The sequence below is a fragment of the Microtus oregoni genome, unplaced genomic scaffold (assembly GCF_018167655.1).
Source record: "Microtus oregoni isolate MIOR12 unplaced genomic scaffold, Mior012 000062F_ref0000492, whole genome shotgun sequence".
NCBI classification, from domain to species: Eukaryota; Metazoa; Chordata; class Mammalia; order Rodentia; family Cricetidae; genus Microtus; species Microtus oregoni.
The window spans coordinates 8,265,519-8,282,282 of NW_024543872.1; the positions used below are offsets into that span (position 1 = coordinate 8,265,519).

General features: G+C 49.3%; 2 protein-coding genes across 5 annotated transcripts; both read left to right on the top strand.

Annotated features, from left to right (window-relative positions):
• Positions 1-111: 111 nt before the first annotated feature.
• Positions 112-14,047, top strand: LOC121439553 (protein Mpv17). 4 transcript variants are annotated; one of them, XM_041640066.1, is made up of 8 exons: positions 178-621; positions 1,125-1,199; positions 9,096-9,211; positions 9,439-9,531; positions 9,608-9,703; positions 9,897-9,929; positions 10,155-10,207; positions 13,333-14,047. In XM_041640066.1, the coding sequence occupies exons 2-8, from the start codon at positions 1,130-1,132 to the stop codon at positions 13,400-13,402; spliced, it is 531 nt and encodes a 176-aa protein (XP_041496000.1). In that variant the 5' UTR covers positions 178-621; positions 1,125-1,129; the 3' UTR covers positions 13,403-14,047. The 4 variants fall into 4 exon arrangements, with proteins under 4 accessions (XP_041496003.1, XP_041496000.1, XP_041496001.1 ...); XM_041640067.1 differs by lacking the exon at positions 178-621 and adding an exon at positions 649-722; XM_041640068.1 differs by lacking the exon at positions 178-621 and adding an exon at positions 975-994.
• Positions 14,048-15,680: 1,633 nt separating this feature from the next.
• On the top strand, positions 15,681-16,491 carry LOC121439543 (urocortin). The gene is made up of 2 exons (XM_041640043.1): positions 15,681-15,730; positions 15,995-16,491. Exon 2 carries the CDS (start codon positions 16,008-16,010, stop codon positions 16,377-16,379), a length of 372 nt encoding a protein of 123 aa, XP_041495977.1. The 5' UTR covers positions 15,681-15,730; positions 15,995-16,007; the 3' UTR covers positions 16,380-16,491.
• The last annotated feature ends 273 nt before the right edge of the window (positions 16,492-16,764 follow it).

The window sequence follows — 16,764 nt, forward strand, 5'->3', positions numbered from 1 at the left end:
CAGAAACAAAAAAACAAACAAACAAAAAACTCCATTAGGTTCACTCTTGCACATCTAGATTTTGAGGAGCCCTGATACGCAATACTGAACACAAACTCTCCTAACAAAGGCTGGGCAGCCTCAGTTACAGAGCTAACAGGCACTCTCGGTTTCTCCCAGGCCAGTAGAAGTAGACTGCATATTGAAAAAGATTTTGGCTGGGCGGTGGTGGTGCACGCTTTTAAGGACAAAGCTTAACATTTTGTTATGAAGCCCAAAAATAGAACAAGTTCAAGCCCAGCATTCAAGTTTCCAAACAAAAGGGGATCCAGACCGGGCCAGCTCTGGGAGACTGGGATAGTGGGGACCTCTAGGCTGACAGCCTGGGAGCCCGGGACCAGACGAGGTATACGGAAGCACAGACCAGACTCCACACTGTTATTTGGTGCCATCCACAAGAAGGGGGCTACCCACTAGGTGACCTTAATGGGTATCAAGGGCCCCAGACATTTTCATTTCTCCTGGATTGCAAGTGTCCAAACGACAGGCTGCATGCGGACGGAAGGGGCGGGGCTCAATACGGAAGTCCCTCGGCCAGCTCCAGTCACGTGGGAGAAGCTTCCACGCATTGCTAGCATTCAGGTGAGTGGAGGATTCTTGGCCATCAGTGCTTTGAAGTGCTGCGGGCCAGAAGCGCCTGCAAGTCATGTGACCTTTCAGACTCGGATCGTGGTTTATTTCCGGTGTGGAGTTGCACTCAGGATGCGGCTTAGTTCCAACTGAGTCTGCATTTGGACACCTATCAAGTTTACCAGGGGTGGGGCGGGGAAACCTAGACTCTGGATGGAAGCTAGTGTAAACCTGACCTCGTGAGTGTCTGGATCAGGTCTACAGCCCTGTCAGCCTTGCTTCAGGACCTTGTTTGGGGTAACAGAGGCAGTCTCTGGAATTCTAAAGTTACCCGACTGCCTCTTCTCCAGTTGTCTGAAGTGGTCTGGAGGCAGGACACCGCCCAGTAAGCTGCCTTTGTGAGGCCTCTGTCACTTACAGATTCTCAAAGTGAAGAGAGTGAGCATAGGAAATGGCAGGCGTGGTTTTTACTATGAGCATGGGCAGTGGAGTGACTTCTCCTCTTGGTTTGGCAGGAGGCATGGCACTCTGGCGCGCATACCAGAGAGCCCTGGCTGCACATCCGTGGAAGGTCCAGGTTCTGACAGCTGGTGAGTGTCTCTGGGACCAGGGTGTAACTAGAGTGGCTGATTTGAGGAGGAAGAGGCCCACATTATGGCACCCACTTCCTCCTATTTAGCCCCCTAGAGGAGCTGATTTTATCTCATCCCTAACTATTCTGGTTTCTGGGAGGGGGAGAGTGGACGAGGTCCTAAAGCTATTCCTATGGTATACACAGTGAGGCGCTAGAGAGATGACTCAGACTTGATTGGTACATACCTCCTTTGCAGAGGACCCAACACCTCTGTCAGGTGGCTCAGAGCCTCTTGTAACTCCAGCTCTGTCAGTCACCTCCAGCCGCTTGGGGCGCCGGCACTCACTCACACCCCCCCCCACACACACACACATAATTTACAATCATTTAAAAGTGATAACAATGTATCTAAAAAGAGATACATGATTCTGTCCAGGAAGTCTAAAAGTCCTCACAAACTTAAGTAGTCCTTTTTATTCATTCATTCATTCATTCATTTGTGTGTTTGTTTGTTTGTTTTTTCAAGACAAGGTTTCTCTGAGTAACCCTGGCTGTTCTGGAACTCTATAGACCTGACTGGCCTTCATTTTAGATTCACTTGCCTCTCCCTTTCAAGTACTGGGATTAGAGGGGTGTGCCACCACCACTACCTGACCTAAGTAGTCCATTCTTAAATCATCTCCCCCAGGAGACCACCCACCTTGGGAAGCTAAAGTTTTCCTCCTACATTTCATAGTGTGTCGAGCACATTAATGTACATGCATTGTGTCATAGGGGCCTCCAAAGGTCTGTTAGATTCCTTGATCCATGTTAGATCACACGCCTAACAAGTGCTGAAGTAACTTAACTATAGTTTATTTATTCTCAGCATTGTTTTACTGTGAAATCACAGAACAGTCACGTATCTGAAGTTTAAATATTAAAACTGAATGCTTCCGAGTCAGCACTCCGCTTTAGGACTCCTGGAGTCCCTCTCCTCAGTTTGTACATTCCACCTTGTTTGAGTTTTGTTTCAAGACAAGAGAAAAAAAAGACAAGAGTCACACCCTAGCCCAGGCTGACCTGGAATTCACCAGACTGACCTTGAACTGGCCTCCTAGTACTGAACTTCAAGTGTGAGCCATCACGACTGCCGACGACCACTGTCCAAGCTTGGCCTAGGTCATTGTTTTGCTTTTCTGATATCCGTGTGATCAGACAGTGTACTAACTGAGATCTTTTCACGCCACGTCCAGTGATGAAGTAGCAGCTGTTCCCACCTTCGTTTTGCTGGTTAGCTAGTACAAGGGACAGGACAGGGAAGCATCATCCGTCCTCTGACCATCAGAGTAGCGCAGTGGGGGAATGGAGTCATAAAGACGCCTTGCCTATGTTTAGACAAAGAACCCATATTCTAAGGAGAGCTGTGAACTTCTGAAAGGAAAGAGCAAGGCTAAAGGTCAGGGTAGAACAGTGGTCCTGTTGGCAGAATAAGCCCTACATGAACAGTAGAAACTACATTCACTGCGTGAGTGGTCAAAAGGTGGATCCCCTTACTCCTCCCTAGCCCCCTGATAGCATCCTGTGCCCAGCCACCTCTTGTCCTCAGTGTCCGGCCTGTATGACTCACCTGGCTGAGTGTGTGGTGACTCATGCTGGACTGTGTGGCTGTGATGGGAACTGACACGCTGGGCCCTTTGCCCAGCCTCAGATTCCCTCAGGGCCCCTGGCTTCCAGATAGAAGGTCCCCCTGTGGCCATCAAGAATGGAGAGGGAAGGACAGTCATGTTTCCCTGCCTAAATGCTCCCTCCATAGCTGGCAGAGGCAGGAACTGAAGAGGCGCAAGTGTAAAATTGGTGTTAGCTGGAGTGCCTGGTGTGTCTTGCTAGGCCCTTTCTGTGGTCCCATGTGTATGTTTCTCATACGTGGTCTCATATGTATGCAGTAGCATCTTTACGTGGTCCTGGAGCAACCTGCAGCCTCCTAGCATTTCCCTCAGACTTCCTTGCTGCTCAGGTTATTTGGACCAACCTGCAAGTAATGGGTGGGTGGACTTAGCTCACTAGCTCATCTTGGACTGTTTTCTGAGCACAGTGGCTGCAGAGGTCCCATGGGAGAGCTCACACGGCAACAGAACAGAAATCTCAGACTTGGAACTAGAAGGCCGAGATCTGAATCTCAGAGCATGGCACTTAGTAGCGGCCTAATTAGCCCACGTCAATAAAGTGCTTTGCGCCTCAGTTTCCTCAATTAGAACTTAAAGGTCAGTTACAGGAGTTATCTCTGAGAAGAAGCTAAGGAAGTGTTTTTATTTATCTACTCACAGTGCTAAAGATGGAAGCCACACTCTCACAGTCTCATGCTGGGCAACCACGCTCTCTCTAGACGATATGCTTATCCTTTTGTACCATCTACTTTTTAAATATTATTTAGTGTGTGCATGCGCACACATGGCTGACATGTGTGAAGTCAGTTCTCTCCTGAACTGACTGGAACTTTTTTAAAGGTTCGAGGACTTGACCCTTTCTATGATTGTTGGTAACCCATGTACAGCAGGTTCTTTTTTTTTAATTTATTTATTTTTATTTTATGTTCTTTGGTGTTTTGCCATGGGTGTCAGACCCCCTGAAACTGGAGTTAGAAACAGTTGTGAGCTGCCATGTTTGTGCTGGGAATTGAACCCGCTTCCTCTGGAAGAGCAGTCAGGGCTCATAACCACTGAGCCATCCCTCCAGCCCCAAGAGCTGTTATTTTCAATCAGAATTTCACTGTGTAGTCCAGGCTTGCCTTAAACTCACTGTCTAGCTCAGGATAGCCTCAAACTCTTCAGTCTTCCCACTTCAGCCTTTCGTGAGCCTTGGTCATAGACTTGTACCATGCCCAGTTTACAAATAAGTATCTTAGCCCTGGTTTTCCGAACAGCAGAAAGCTTATGGGCAGATTAGAAAGTGGTCCTTCCTGAGGGCAAGAGGGAGAGCAGGTGTGCCGGGCACATTGTTAAATCAGCTGCCCTTAGGACTTCTTGTGGCTCCGTACCTTGGAAGTGACCAAGGAGCAATTTGAAATGCCTTATCGGATGAAGTCATTTCTGGAGAAGAGGCCTTAATCCACCCTGCACTGGACAGCATTTCACCCCGGGGAATAGTTAACTCCTCTACTACCTTTTCACTCATGTGTAGTCCCCAAAGGCACTAACAGTGAGACCCTGGGTGTGGCAGGCCTGAAGGAAGCCTGTCTGTTTCAGCTGCAGTCATGACTAAAGCAGTAGGTGGATGCATCAAGATCTGCAATGGTTCAGCGGAAGTGGCTAATAGTCACGACCAGGGCAACCTGGGGGAAAGGTTGTCTGTGTTCTGCAGTCTGAGTCAGCTTCATCCCTTCCTTTCTGGAGGGCTCTTCCAGTCTGCAGTGGGCCCAGAGCCCAGGGCCCAGTTCCATCCATCGCAGGCCACCAGAACAGCTAAACTGTAGGCACTGATTTCCTTGGAACCTGAATTAAGCCAGAATGTGAGTCTTAGAAGCTTTGATACTGCAGAAAGGGAAACAGGCATAAGCAGGGTGTGACATGTGCTTAGGTGTCAACGCAGTTCTAGACCTGGCATTAGAATCTGGGCACTGCTACCTGTACTCCAGGTCTGTACTTGAGCTCCTGGAGCCTTGGGACATTGAGTGTCAGTCCAGCTGGGTTTAAGCATGAGAAGCTGTAGAGCTGGCCGTGTTGTCTCGTTTTCTTCAATAGGATTCTTGTGGACAGGAGTGAGCTGAGCACTTAGACCCATTCCAGGGACTATGCCTCCCTTCCTCAGTAGACCTTGAGCTGCCCCTGGGCCCTAGGCCAGGTCAAACTCCTGCACCAGCTAGCAGGCCCCTTAGTCAGCAGTACTGTTGGCTCTGTGCCAGGAATATCTTTACCTGCAGACCCCCACCTCACATATTTAAAAGCACACATCCCTGTCATTCCAGGAAGCCACTTCTGGTCCACCTGCATCTTCTCTTCTGTTAATACTTTATTTTCTTGTACATATGACCCTTTCCAAAAGCAAGTTGAGGAACGAAGGGAAGCAGGAGTCTTGGGAGAGGGTTGGGAAAGTTGGGGCTTTTCCACTGATGGGCAGGAAGGGGATGGTTTCAAATAGATCTGTGTTCAGAGCCAAACATCTCTCCCCCGCCCCGCCACCCCCTAGATCCAGTGGGGAGTGACGGATGAGACCTGGCATCTACCCAGAGGCATGATGTCATACTCAGAACCAGTGTCTACTCACTAGGCTCTGTGCCCAGCCTGGCTTTGGGGCACCACTGCCCAGCAACCTCTCACCCTGTCCCACCAGGGCTCTGGACATTATGTATTTGGAGGCTTCCAACTCTCAAATCCAAGAAGAGAGGAAGCAGATCCCTACACCATTGTTAACCACGTATTGGAGAGCTTTGGGGTCTGGGCTGGAGAAAATAGGATAAAGAACCTGAATGTTTGAGTCCTTCCTGTTGAAGGCTCACTTGGACCAGGAATGGAAGCCTTGCTCTTGGCATGGACCAAAGTCTTTGGCCATCCTGGAGTTGCTGCAGGTCCAGTGGTCATAAGCTCCTATGAACAGAAGACAAGCTTCAGGGCTCAGTTATGTCAGAAATGGACAGACCTGGGTGGGTCTGCAGTCCCTCTTCCCCTCATCACCTGGTTCTGTCTCAGGCTTGATGGACCTAGCCTCAAAGGTTTGGGCTAGAAATATGCTCACACAGTGTTCATATGTGCCAGCCTCGCTCCCCTGCTCTTAACATGTGCTGAAAAGGAATAACAGGTGCCATATACAACTGTCTGTGAGTCTGTGCAGGCCACATCCCCAAAGGAAGTTTATCAAAGCACCCTAAGCAATCAGGAACTACAGTCGCCACATACCATATAACAGATACACCTTAACTAAAGGGTTGAGTCCTTCCCCAACCACCTGCCGTCCAGGAGCAGACAGTCTAAGTATAGACACACATGAGCTACTAATCATCAATACACCATGGGCTCATCCCTACAAACAGACAAAAACCAATGAGAGGGGACTCTACTTACTCTCGTGGATACCAGAACACCGCAGGTAGGCCTTTTTCAATGGCTGAAGGCTTCCAGAACCATGGCATCGGGAAGTTGGTTTTCATGCGAGTTCTGCCTTTAGCTTGTATGACTACTGATAAGTCATGAGGAGAGAAAATATGCGCGTCTCTGTTTTCTAAGAATATTGCTGCCTGCCCTCCCTATGGGTAACAAGGAACAAAGGGGATTGTAGTCTGGGGAATAATACAGAAGTGCATGAGAACAAAGTAAGCTTTTTAGTGTTCTTAAATGTGTGTGCACCACGGCTTTGCCTAGTGCCCCCAGAGACCCGAAGAGGCCAGCAGATCTGTCTCCTGAAACTGGAATTAGAGATGGTTGTGAGATGCCATGTGAGTGCTGGGAACCCAGTCCGGGCTCTGCACGAACTCTAAGTGATAACTACCGAGTCATCTCTCCAGCCCCTTGTTTGTCTGTCTGTTTTCCTATTTTTTAAGTTTGGTTTTGCTTGAGACAAGGTCTCACCACCTAGCCCTCTCCGGCCTAGAACTCAGAATATAGACCAGGCTCTCTGAGTTTGAAACAATCCTTGGCCCCTGTCTCCTAAGAACTGAGATTACAGGCATGGGCATCATGCCTGCCCAGGAAATTTCTTTGATATGCGAGCCTTCTAGACATTACTTGGGTAGGAGCCTTTGGTAGCCCATGGCCTCTCAGCCTACCTCTGCCTGTGCTCTGGCCTTGCTCCCCTGGCTTAAGTTAATCCAAACTCTACACCCTACTCCGTCACTCCATGTTTCAGAGACTCCTTAGTTAGATGGACATACGGTTACCCACTTCCCAGACCTCTTGTGAGGATTGAGTCCTTTGTAGACTGTCACCATCTTGTCAAAATGGACTATTGTCCCTTCATTTTCCAAGTGCCTTCAGCCTCCTTGGGGTCATTTTTCCCTTTATACATAGTCCAGGAGAGAGTACTGAAGACAGCCTTGAGCACACAGCTGATGGCCACGCATTGGGAAGCGGTGGGGCTGAAGGAAGTCTAACTGCCTGGGACCAGGGAGCACACTCTGGGTTCCCTGACAGCCTAATACTTTGTACCTGACACAGTTCTTCAGGTTGAGCTTAGAGTTCTTTTTTGTCTTGTCTTGTTTTGTTTTGTTTTGTTTTGTTTTTCAAGACCAGGTTTCTCTGTAGCTTTGGAGCCTGTCCTGGAACTAGCTCTTGTAGACCAGGCTGGCCTCGAACTCACAGAGATCTACCTGCCTCAGCCTCCCAAGTGCTGGGATTAAACGCATGCCCCACCACTGTCCAATGAGTTTAGAGTTCTTTGTGCCCCTCCCCCAAACAACCTCGTTGTAAGTTGTTTGACTATTTTCTGAACTCCTACTAGGGACATGGTTAGGTGTTGAGACTGACAAAAAAACATCTATAGGAATCTGTTCTGGCCAATTAACCCCTCCCCCAACCTCCAGGAATTCTGCCCGTGCCCTTGGGGAGGCCATGTCTCACTGTTTTGGGGAGATTCAGGGGAAAGAGGCAGTGTGGACTTGATGGGATGCTGAGGAAGAGCTGCCTGATGTCCAGTCGCCCAGGTCACCAAGGGTCACCCATCACCAGCTCTTGCTCCTACCTTCTCCAGCCGCCTCTGGCTAGGTTGGCCTGAGAGTGTGTGGGGGTAGAGCTGCAGCCAGCATGGACGTCAGAGCCAGCTCCAGACCAAGAAATGGGGTTGAAAGGTGTGTTTGCCCAGCTCTAATTGAGGGCATGTGAAGAGCGGTGGCTTCGGGGATAGAGGGGACTTTCATTACCCGATAAGATGGATGGGTGAGCTGGAGATCATGCGGTCACTCACACGTGGCCCCGTGACTGTTTGTTAGAAACCATCACGCCTTCATGACAAGCTCTAGGCTCTAAATAGTAATGATTCCAAATATGTCTTGGCTTCTAGGAGTGGGCAATCTATTCAGTTAGGGGAGGGGAAGCAGGTGCAGAGGTCTGAGGGGAAATGACCCCAATCCCTGTTGCCGAGGGGGAGTCTGGGCTTGTCTTCCGGTGTGTGTAATAGGTGACCAGGACTCTTCATTGTGAAGGAGGCTTTGATCATCCAAGCAAGGCAGCTGCTTTTCTGGCTCGGTTTGGGCACATTTTAGAAAGAGTTATTCATATTGTTATCTACCAGTAGAGACCCCTACGCCCAAAGCGAAAGACATTGGCTAGAGGCTAGCTTTGAGCTGGCAGGAAAGAGGCTGTTCCTTATTCTCTTGCACATAATCTGTAAGTATTTTGGGGTCCTCAAAAGAATAGCGTCTAGGAGTCAAGCTCTATTACCAACTCTATGAAATCGTGGACCTTCATTTCCATGCCTCTAGAATAAGTTTAAATGGAACGTTCTGGAAGGCCCTTTCAATTCTGGTCTCTACAGTTCTTAGCCACAGACTTTAGGTTTCCCTTCTTCTATCTGGGGTTTCAGCCCTGGTTCCCTTACAACTGTGTGTTCATAGATCCTGGCCTGCTCATCTCCTCTGCTTTTCTGACTCCCACTTCCCTCTCTCTTTCTCTGCCCCCCACTTCCTTCATGGTTTGTTTGTTTTAAGCTGTGGTCTCACTGTATACCCCTGATTGTCCTGGGACTCCCTATGTAGCCCAGGCTGGTCTCAAACTCAGCAGCCCTCCTTCCTCTGCCTCTTAAGTGCTGGGATGCCAGACATGCGTGTGCCACCACACTCCTCATCCAGGTTTTGATAGGACACATGAATGGTGTCACCATCCTCAAGAAGCAGAAGGGACTGGTCATTTGCCAGAACAAAGCCCCGGCCTCAGGGTGCCTAGCCTTGTTTGGTCAACAGACTTACCTTTTGGGAGATGTCCTGACAACACCTGTGTGCCCTGCACAGGGTCACTGATGGGCCTAGGTGACATTATCTCACAGCAGCTGGTGGAGAGGCGGGGTCTCCAGGAACACCAGACAGGCCGGACTCTGACCATGGTGTCCATGGGCTGTGGCTTTGTGGTAAGTTCTGCTTACGGTGGGACTGCAGTGCCTCGGGCAGTGGCATTCATTCTCTGCCACCCTGTAGTTCCCTTGGCCTCTCACACCTAGGCCAGCCTGTGCTCTCTTTTTGTCTTCGAGTTTGCCTTCCTCATGATTTGGTTTCTGGTGCCTTGGGGAGGAACTTTGTGATATAAGAGCCAAGGGTCTCTGTCACTGTGCCCTGCTGTCCTGTCTTTTACTCCTAGGGCCCTGTCGTCGGAGGCTGGTATAAGGTTTTAGACCGTCTTATCCCCGGCACCACCAAGGTGGATGCACTGAAGAAGATGTTGTTAGATCAGGTGAGCTGAGGAAAAGGGATCTGGGGAGAGCCTGGTTCTGGGCTCTCACAGCTTACCCTTGACTCCCCTTCCCCAGGGGGCCTTTGCCCCGTGTTTTCTAGGCTGTTTCCTCCCCCTGGTAGGAGTACTCAATGGAATGTCAGCCCAGGACAACTGGGCCAAACTACAGCGGGTAAGTAGCTCTCTGGCTAGCAGGCTAGCTGCCCCAAGGGAAGGAGGCAGGCACAAGCGTTGTGCAAGGAGAGTCTTGGGAGAAAAGGAGCCTAGGGGAGTTGGGGTGGGAGTGTCTTCCTGGAATAGAGTCTGTGTGTGATATTCATGCAGGGACAATATATGCGTGTTACCTGTTACCTCTGTCTTTGCAGGACTACCCTGATGCCCTCATCACTAACTACTATGTAAGAGCTGGCCCTCCGCTATCTGTTCTGCTTCCGTTAAACTAGAGCTTCTCTGAGACTGGGGCTCATCACATAGGAATCCCTCTGTTGGGATCAGTCTCCCACATACGTACCTTGTTCAGGGAGGCACCTACCTCCAGCCGTTCTTATGTGTGGTTTGTAGAGTGGCGCCAGGCTGGTGGTCAGGTAGCAGCACCCCCTGACCTTCACATTTTCTTCCTCTAGCTCTGGCCTGCTGTGCAGTTAGCCAACTTCTACCTGGTCCCCCTGCATTACAGGTATGACAGACCCCTCCCCAACCCTTGAAGGAAGACCCTCTGTTTCCCAGATGGAGACAAAATGAGAATCATCACAACCTTGACCTACTGTAGGTCTTCACGAGCACACTGTGTCCTGGTCAGGCCACCTCAGAGTCTCTAGTATTTCATTTGGAACCTTTGATCCTTTACAGAGATCATCTTAGAGTGCCCCTGGCTAACCTGTCAGCTCCCACAAACCTTTATCCACCCCTCCTGAGTTCCATGTTTGGTGGCTCATCTGCAGGGACAGTACCTGGCTGCGGTACACTGGTAGCCTAAATCAGACAAAAAGTCAGACTCAAATACTAAGGAGGAGCCTTATCTGGTTAGCCACCTCAGAGGATTATCTTGTTCTAGTAATAAAATTTGTTGCTGAACTGCATTATAAAAAAAAGGTGGGCGGTGGTGACACTTGGGAGGCAGAGGCAAGCGGATCTCTGCGAGTTCAAGGCCAGCCTGAACTACAGAGAGAGTGAGTTCTAGGGCAGCCAAGGTTACATAGGGAAAAAGAACCAAAATAATAATAATAATGATGTTGATAATGATCAAATAAAATAAAAAGTTCTGGAGAGATGGCTCAGTGATTAAAAGAACTTGCTGCGCTGGGCGGTGATGGCGCATGCCTTTAATCCCAGCACTTGGGAGGCAGAGGCAGGCGGATCTCTGTGAGTTCAAGACCAGCCTGGTCTACAAGAGCTAGTTCCAGGACAGGCTCCAAAACCACAGAGAAACCCTGTCTCGAAAAAGCAAAAAAAAAAAAAAAAAAAAAAAAAAAACCAAAAACTTGCTGCTCTTTCAGAGGGCCCAAATTCAATTTTCAGCCCCCACATGGCTCTCAACTGTATGTAACACCAGTTTCAGAGGATTCTATTGTGGCCTCCGTGGGCACTGCATACACATACATGTAGACAAAATACCCATAAACATAAAAATAAGTAAATCTAAAATAAAAAATTAAGAGTGGCATTCAGAAGGGGCTGGAAAAGTGCTCCCAGATGAGGGATCTTGAGAACACAGGAAAGTATGAAACTGTGGTTGACAGCTACCAAATAGCTTAACTAAAAAGAATGAAGACTTGTGAGTCAAATCTTAACCATCAGAGTCTTTGGTAGCACTCTTCAGAACTAAAGCAAGGTCAGCCAGGGGCAGACCTTTAATCCCAGCACTAGGCCAGCCATAGTGTCCCATGCTGGTAACCCTAGCAATGGTGGAGGCAGGAAGAGTAGGCGTTGAGGGCCCTCCTGAGACACACTAGGTTCTGTCTCAAAAAAGCTTTTATTTTTATTTGTATATAATGTCTTGCCTTAATAAGTGTATGTGTACCCCATGTATGCCTGGTGCCCATGGAGGTCAGAGGAGAGTGTCAGATACTCTGCAACTGAATTTACAGACATGTGGGTGCCAAGAACTAAACCCAGGTCCTCTGCAAGAGCCATAAGTACTCTTGATCACTGAGCCATCTCCCCAGCCCCTCAAGAAAGTTTTAAGAATAAAAATATATTTAAATAGATAAGATAACATAAATTAAAAAGTACAAATTTTAAGATTCTTATTTATTTTTTTAAGATTTTAAAAGTTTTTTACTGGGATGGTACGTGCCTTTAGTCTCAGCATACAGAAATAAAGACAGTTGCATCTCCATGAGTTCAAGGCCAACCTGATTTGTATAGTGAGTTTCCAGGCTATCCAAGGCTACACAGTGGGAACTTTATCAAATCGAATAAACAAAAAAAAAACTTCTTTATGTGTGTGGATGTACAGACATCAGAAAATGGCATCAGATTCCCTGGAACTGAAGTTATAGACCATTGTGAGCTGTCAGTTGTGGGTGTTGGAAACCAGACTTGGGTCTTCTGCAAAAGGCCAGGCATGAGGCTCAGTGGTTAAGAGTACTAACTGCTATTCCAGAGGACTGAGGTTCAGTTCCCAGCACCTACATGGCAGCTCACAATTGTCTCTAACTCCAAGATCTGACACTGCCACATAGACATACATGCAGACAAACACCAATGAACATGGGGCGGGGAGGGGGACCATGCATACTTACTATTGGAACACTAAAGAGTCAAAGGAGGCACCGGGCAGTGGTGGCGCACGCCTTTAATCCCAGCACTTGGGAGGCAGAGGCAGGCGGATCTCTGTGAGTTCTAGGCCAGCCTGGTCTACAAGAGCTAGTGCCAGGACAGGCTCCAAAGCTACAGAGAAACCCTGTCTCCAAAAACTAAAAACTAAAAAAAAAAAAAAAAAAAAAAAAAAAAGAGTCAAAGGAGTAGCCGGGCAGTGGTGGTGCGTGGTGCACACCCTTAATCCCAGCACTGGGGAGGCAGAGGCAGTCAGTTCAAGGCCAGCCTGGTTTACAAGAGCAAGTTCTAGGACAGGCACCAAAGCTACAGAGAAACCTTATCTTGAAAAAACCAAAACAAAATAAAACAAAAGAGTCAAAGGAGTTTAACACTGTCTTTGGTGACATAGTGTCTACAAGAATTCAAGACAACCTAGACTATATGAGAGCCTGAGAATGAGTAAAAAAATCATATATATATATAATTATTATGATATGATATATATAATATGATTATATATATAATGGTTACTTTATATGACAGGCAGTGCATTATTTTTGGAAATGAAATCTTGGCTGGTATAAGGTGTACAGATATATTTGGAAAGGTCTAGCTAGAGGCATGGATGACGAGTCATTTGTTGAAAGAAAGCTGCTGGTGGGCTGGTGAGATGACTCAGTGGGTAAGAGCCCTTGCTGCCAAACCTGATGACCTGAGTTCGTTCCTTGGAGCCCACATGGTGCAAGAAGAGGAACCCATTCCCAAAGTTGTTGCCTGAATTCCATGTGCATGCACGTGCACACATGCTAACCCTAATGAGTAAAGGAGTGAGCTGTGGGGTTATTCAGGCTTTGAGGCTTCATCTGAGAGGCAGAGCTCTGAGGTAGAGCACGGTTGGTTGTCCCCTGGTCCAAACCATGCAGTCCCTCCTCCATGGAGCTCTAAGGAAGGAGGTCCAAACCCGCAACTTGTAAGCCCTTGACCATCACTCTCCCCCTACCTTGCTCATTCTCCTCTTCACGGTATATTGCTATCCCCTAGGTTGGCTGTCGTCCAGTGTGTTGCTGTTGTCTGGAACTCTTACCTATCCTGGAAGGCACATCAGCTCTAAGCCTGCCTGCTTCCGTGGCTTACACCTTGCACTGATGCATCTTCACCCTGGAATGCTTGGACATGGTCCTCACAGAGAGCACATCAGGACTGGCGGGTGGCTCAGCTGCTAACTAAGAACACGGACTGCTCTACACAGGGCCAAGTTTGGTTCCCAACAGCCATATCAGGTGGCTCACAACCACCTCAAGCTCCAGGAGATCCGTGTCTTCTGGCCTCTCGGGCACCTGCACTCACACGCACGTACGCATGAATGAAGACTTACTCATAATAAAGCATAAAATAAAGTCTTTCTTAAAAAGAGAGTCTCTCAGTTCCACAGTACGGAGGTGCTGATCAGGATGGTATTACCACTTGGAAACAGCGCATTTCACTCTAAAGATGTAACTGCTTGTGAAATCACTAAGACCTCTACAACATCGTCTGTCACTCTGGCACTTACTGATGGGCGATGTGAGAAGCATGTCCTTGTGTACACATCATAGAATATACTTAAACCGATAACAACAGACAGATGCTTAGCATGGGCTCTGAATGCAGTGAGGTGTGTTCTCCTGCTGCCAGTACACATGGTATACGGTTTTACGGGGGGCTTTTTTTCATATGTAGTACATCCTAAAGTAATGATAAATATAGCAAATTCACAAACCAGTGACATTGTCATTTATTGTTAAGTTGTACATACTGTACATAATTGCCCAAGCTGTCCTTCCATGTTACTGACAACATAGTATGTTTCCATCAGCATCATCACACGGACGTGAATAATGAGTTGAACTACGCATTATGACAGCTAATGTTGCTCGGTGGCAGGAATGTTTCGGCTCTGTTGTCGTTATATGAAGCCACCATGGTACAAGTTGTCACCATTGACTAAAAGATCATTATGCAGCATGACTTCTCTTATTCCTACCACACAGTATATATCCCACAAATGCTTGTAGAATAACCTTGCCAACTTTACACCCGTGTCCCAACAATTAATACCCATCCTTCAAAAAAAAATACTCATCCCCCTCTTTGTTTGTTTCTTGAGACAACGTTTCACTGTGTAATCCTGATTGTCCTGGAACCTCCTCTGTAGACCAGGCTGGTCTCTAAATCACAGAGATCCAGCTGTCCCTGCCTCCTGAGTGCTGGGATTAAAAGTGTTCACCACCACTGCCAGCTCATCCACACTTCTAAAGATACATCTTCCTATCCAGTGTTCAAGGTTGAACTCAGCCTTGTGTATACTAATCAAGTGCTCTAACACTGAGCTACGTCCCTAACCTAGAACATCTTCACTCTAACTTTCCTGGGTCCCAGTGCCCCTTCAGACCCTCTTGGTGTCTTTATGGGTATATAAATAAATGCATTATTATCTGGAGTCTGCAGCAGTCGTGGATAAAACCCTTTAGGAGACTACCAACGTGTAGTCTATAACTGGGAAGAAGTGGAGGCTATTCAAGCCTGGCCTTGATTTACAAAGACAGCAGCACCACCAGAAGAGAGGAAGCTGATTGCACCACGAACTGATGGCAGAGCAGGAACTCCAGCCCAAGTTTCCTCACTTCCTGCTTGGTGACCTTAACTAGAAGGCAAAATGGTGTACTAGTACTGTTTCTGTGATTTCCAGGGGAAAGAGCTAACCTTGTCAAACTCAGGACAGACTGGTGCGTTAAGCTCTGAAAGCCAAACACCTTTTTACGTCATACACAATCTGACACCTGTAGATTTTAGATTCTGCCGCTGTAAGATGGTCAAGAATCCTGACAGACCAGTTGGGCCAGCGGGCCTTTGGATGGGACTATGTGATCTTACTTTAGGGACTAGACAGCCAGGCTAGGTCCTGTGTCTAAGCAACACAGGACACCCCTCAGAACTTCTGGCCCGATTCTCGGCTGCGGACAAATTCAGGACCACGGTCAGCTCTACGGTCCTGTCCCCCTTCTTGGTCCTGGAGAAGAAAAAAAAACTGGACTACTCTGTTCTGGAGACACACTCTGACTATTCTGTGTGGGGCAAGAACTCTACATCCGGAAAGAGCAATCTTTATGCCTCAGCCAGCTTCTCCATCCTCTACAGCCAAGGTGCTTCCAAAGCTGGCTCCAGGGCCAGGATGCGCGCCCCTCTGTGGGCTTGAAGCTGCTGGACTCGAAGCTGCCTCTGTCATTGCTTCTACAATCAGTTCATGTTCTTCGCTGACGTCAGTCGGAGCTGTCCTGGTGCTATATAAGGCTGGCGACGGTCCCGGGACAGACCCCGTGCTCCCCAAGGCGTCTTCAGCCCGTCCCGGGGGACAGAGACTGGAGCTCCATCTTGCACCGGGCAAACACTCCGACAACCTGTGAGTGGCTCGGAGCAACGATCCAGACTCCCTTAGCACCAAGACTCTGCACTCAGCCCACCCACTGCGACCCACCGGGAGGGAAGGAGGGAGAGGAGGGTGGAACTGGACTGGCTCAGCGGCTGGGGCTGATGGGCAGGCTTGTGGACACCAGGCAACAGCCGGAGGGTCCCGGCGGGGGCACTGGGCGTGCGCGAGAAGGGGCTCGTGTCACCTGCGGCGGCTCCAAGCGCACCTCACCCTATGCTGCCCCTGTGTGTTCAGGGCAGGCGGCACCATGAGGCAGAGGGGACGCGCTGCACTCCTAGTGGCACTGCTGCTCCTGGCACAGCTGCGCCCCGGGAGCAGTCAGTGGAGCCCGGTGACTGCGGCAGCGACCGAGGTCCAGGATCCGAATCTGCGATGGAGTCCTGGGACACGGAATCAGGGCGGCGGCGCCCGCGCGCTCCTATTGCTGTTAGCTGAGCGCTTCCCGCGCCGCACGGGATCGGGGACGCCAGGCGGCGAGCGGCAGCGACGGGACGACCCTCCGCTGTCCATCGACCTCACCTTCCACCTGCTGCGGACCCTGCTGGAGCTGGCCCGGACACAGAGCCAGCGCGAGCGCGCAGAGCAGAACCGCATCATACTCCATTCGGTGGGCAAGTGATCCGCCTGGTGTGGGGCCCCCCGAAAGGCTCGACCCTTTCCCCTACATACCCCGGGGCTGGAGCTCGCGCGACCGAAGCTGGCTCAGTCCCGCGGTGCAGCGCCACCCAGAGTCACCCTGAGCACTCCGCGTGGCTATTTTTTAATAAAACTGCCCAAGAGTTTAGCCTCTATCTTCTGTCGTGGGGGGCACTGGCAACTAAGGAAGGGTGGAAACTTTTGGGGGAGTGGGGCTCCCAGGCCAGTAGGAGATACAAGCATGCTAAGTGGGGTGGGAAAGGTAGGCTATCAGTTAAGCCCCTGGGGGCTCATGGCCCCTTCCCCCGCCCATCCAAATCTGGGAACTCAGAGGTCCTGAGACCCACCCCAGACACCTTTTCGAGGTC

Excerpts from the sequence above, each read along its gene's own strand:
- LOC121439553 (XM_041640066.1), top strand. The coding sequence starts at position 1,130 with ATGGCACTCTGGCGCGCATACCAGAGAGCCCTGGCTGCACATCCGTGG. Across the intron at positions 1,200-9,095 it reads GGTCCAGGTTCTGACAGCTG|GGTCACTGATGGGCCTAGGT; the intron begins GTGAGTGTCTCT and ends TGCCCTGCACAG. Across the intron at positions 9,930-10,154 it reads CCCTCATCACTAACTACTAT|CTCTGGCCTGCTGTGCAGTT; the intron begins GTAAGAGCTGGC and ends TTCTTCCTCTAG.
- LOC121439543 (XM_041640043.1), top strand. The coding sequence starts at position 16,008 with ATGAGGCAGAGGGGACGCGCTGCACTCCTAGTGGCACTGCTGCTCCTG.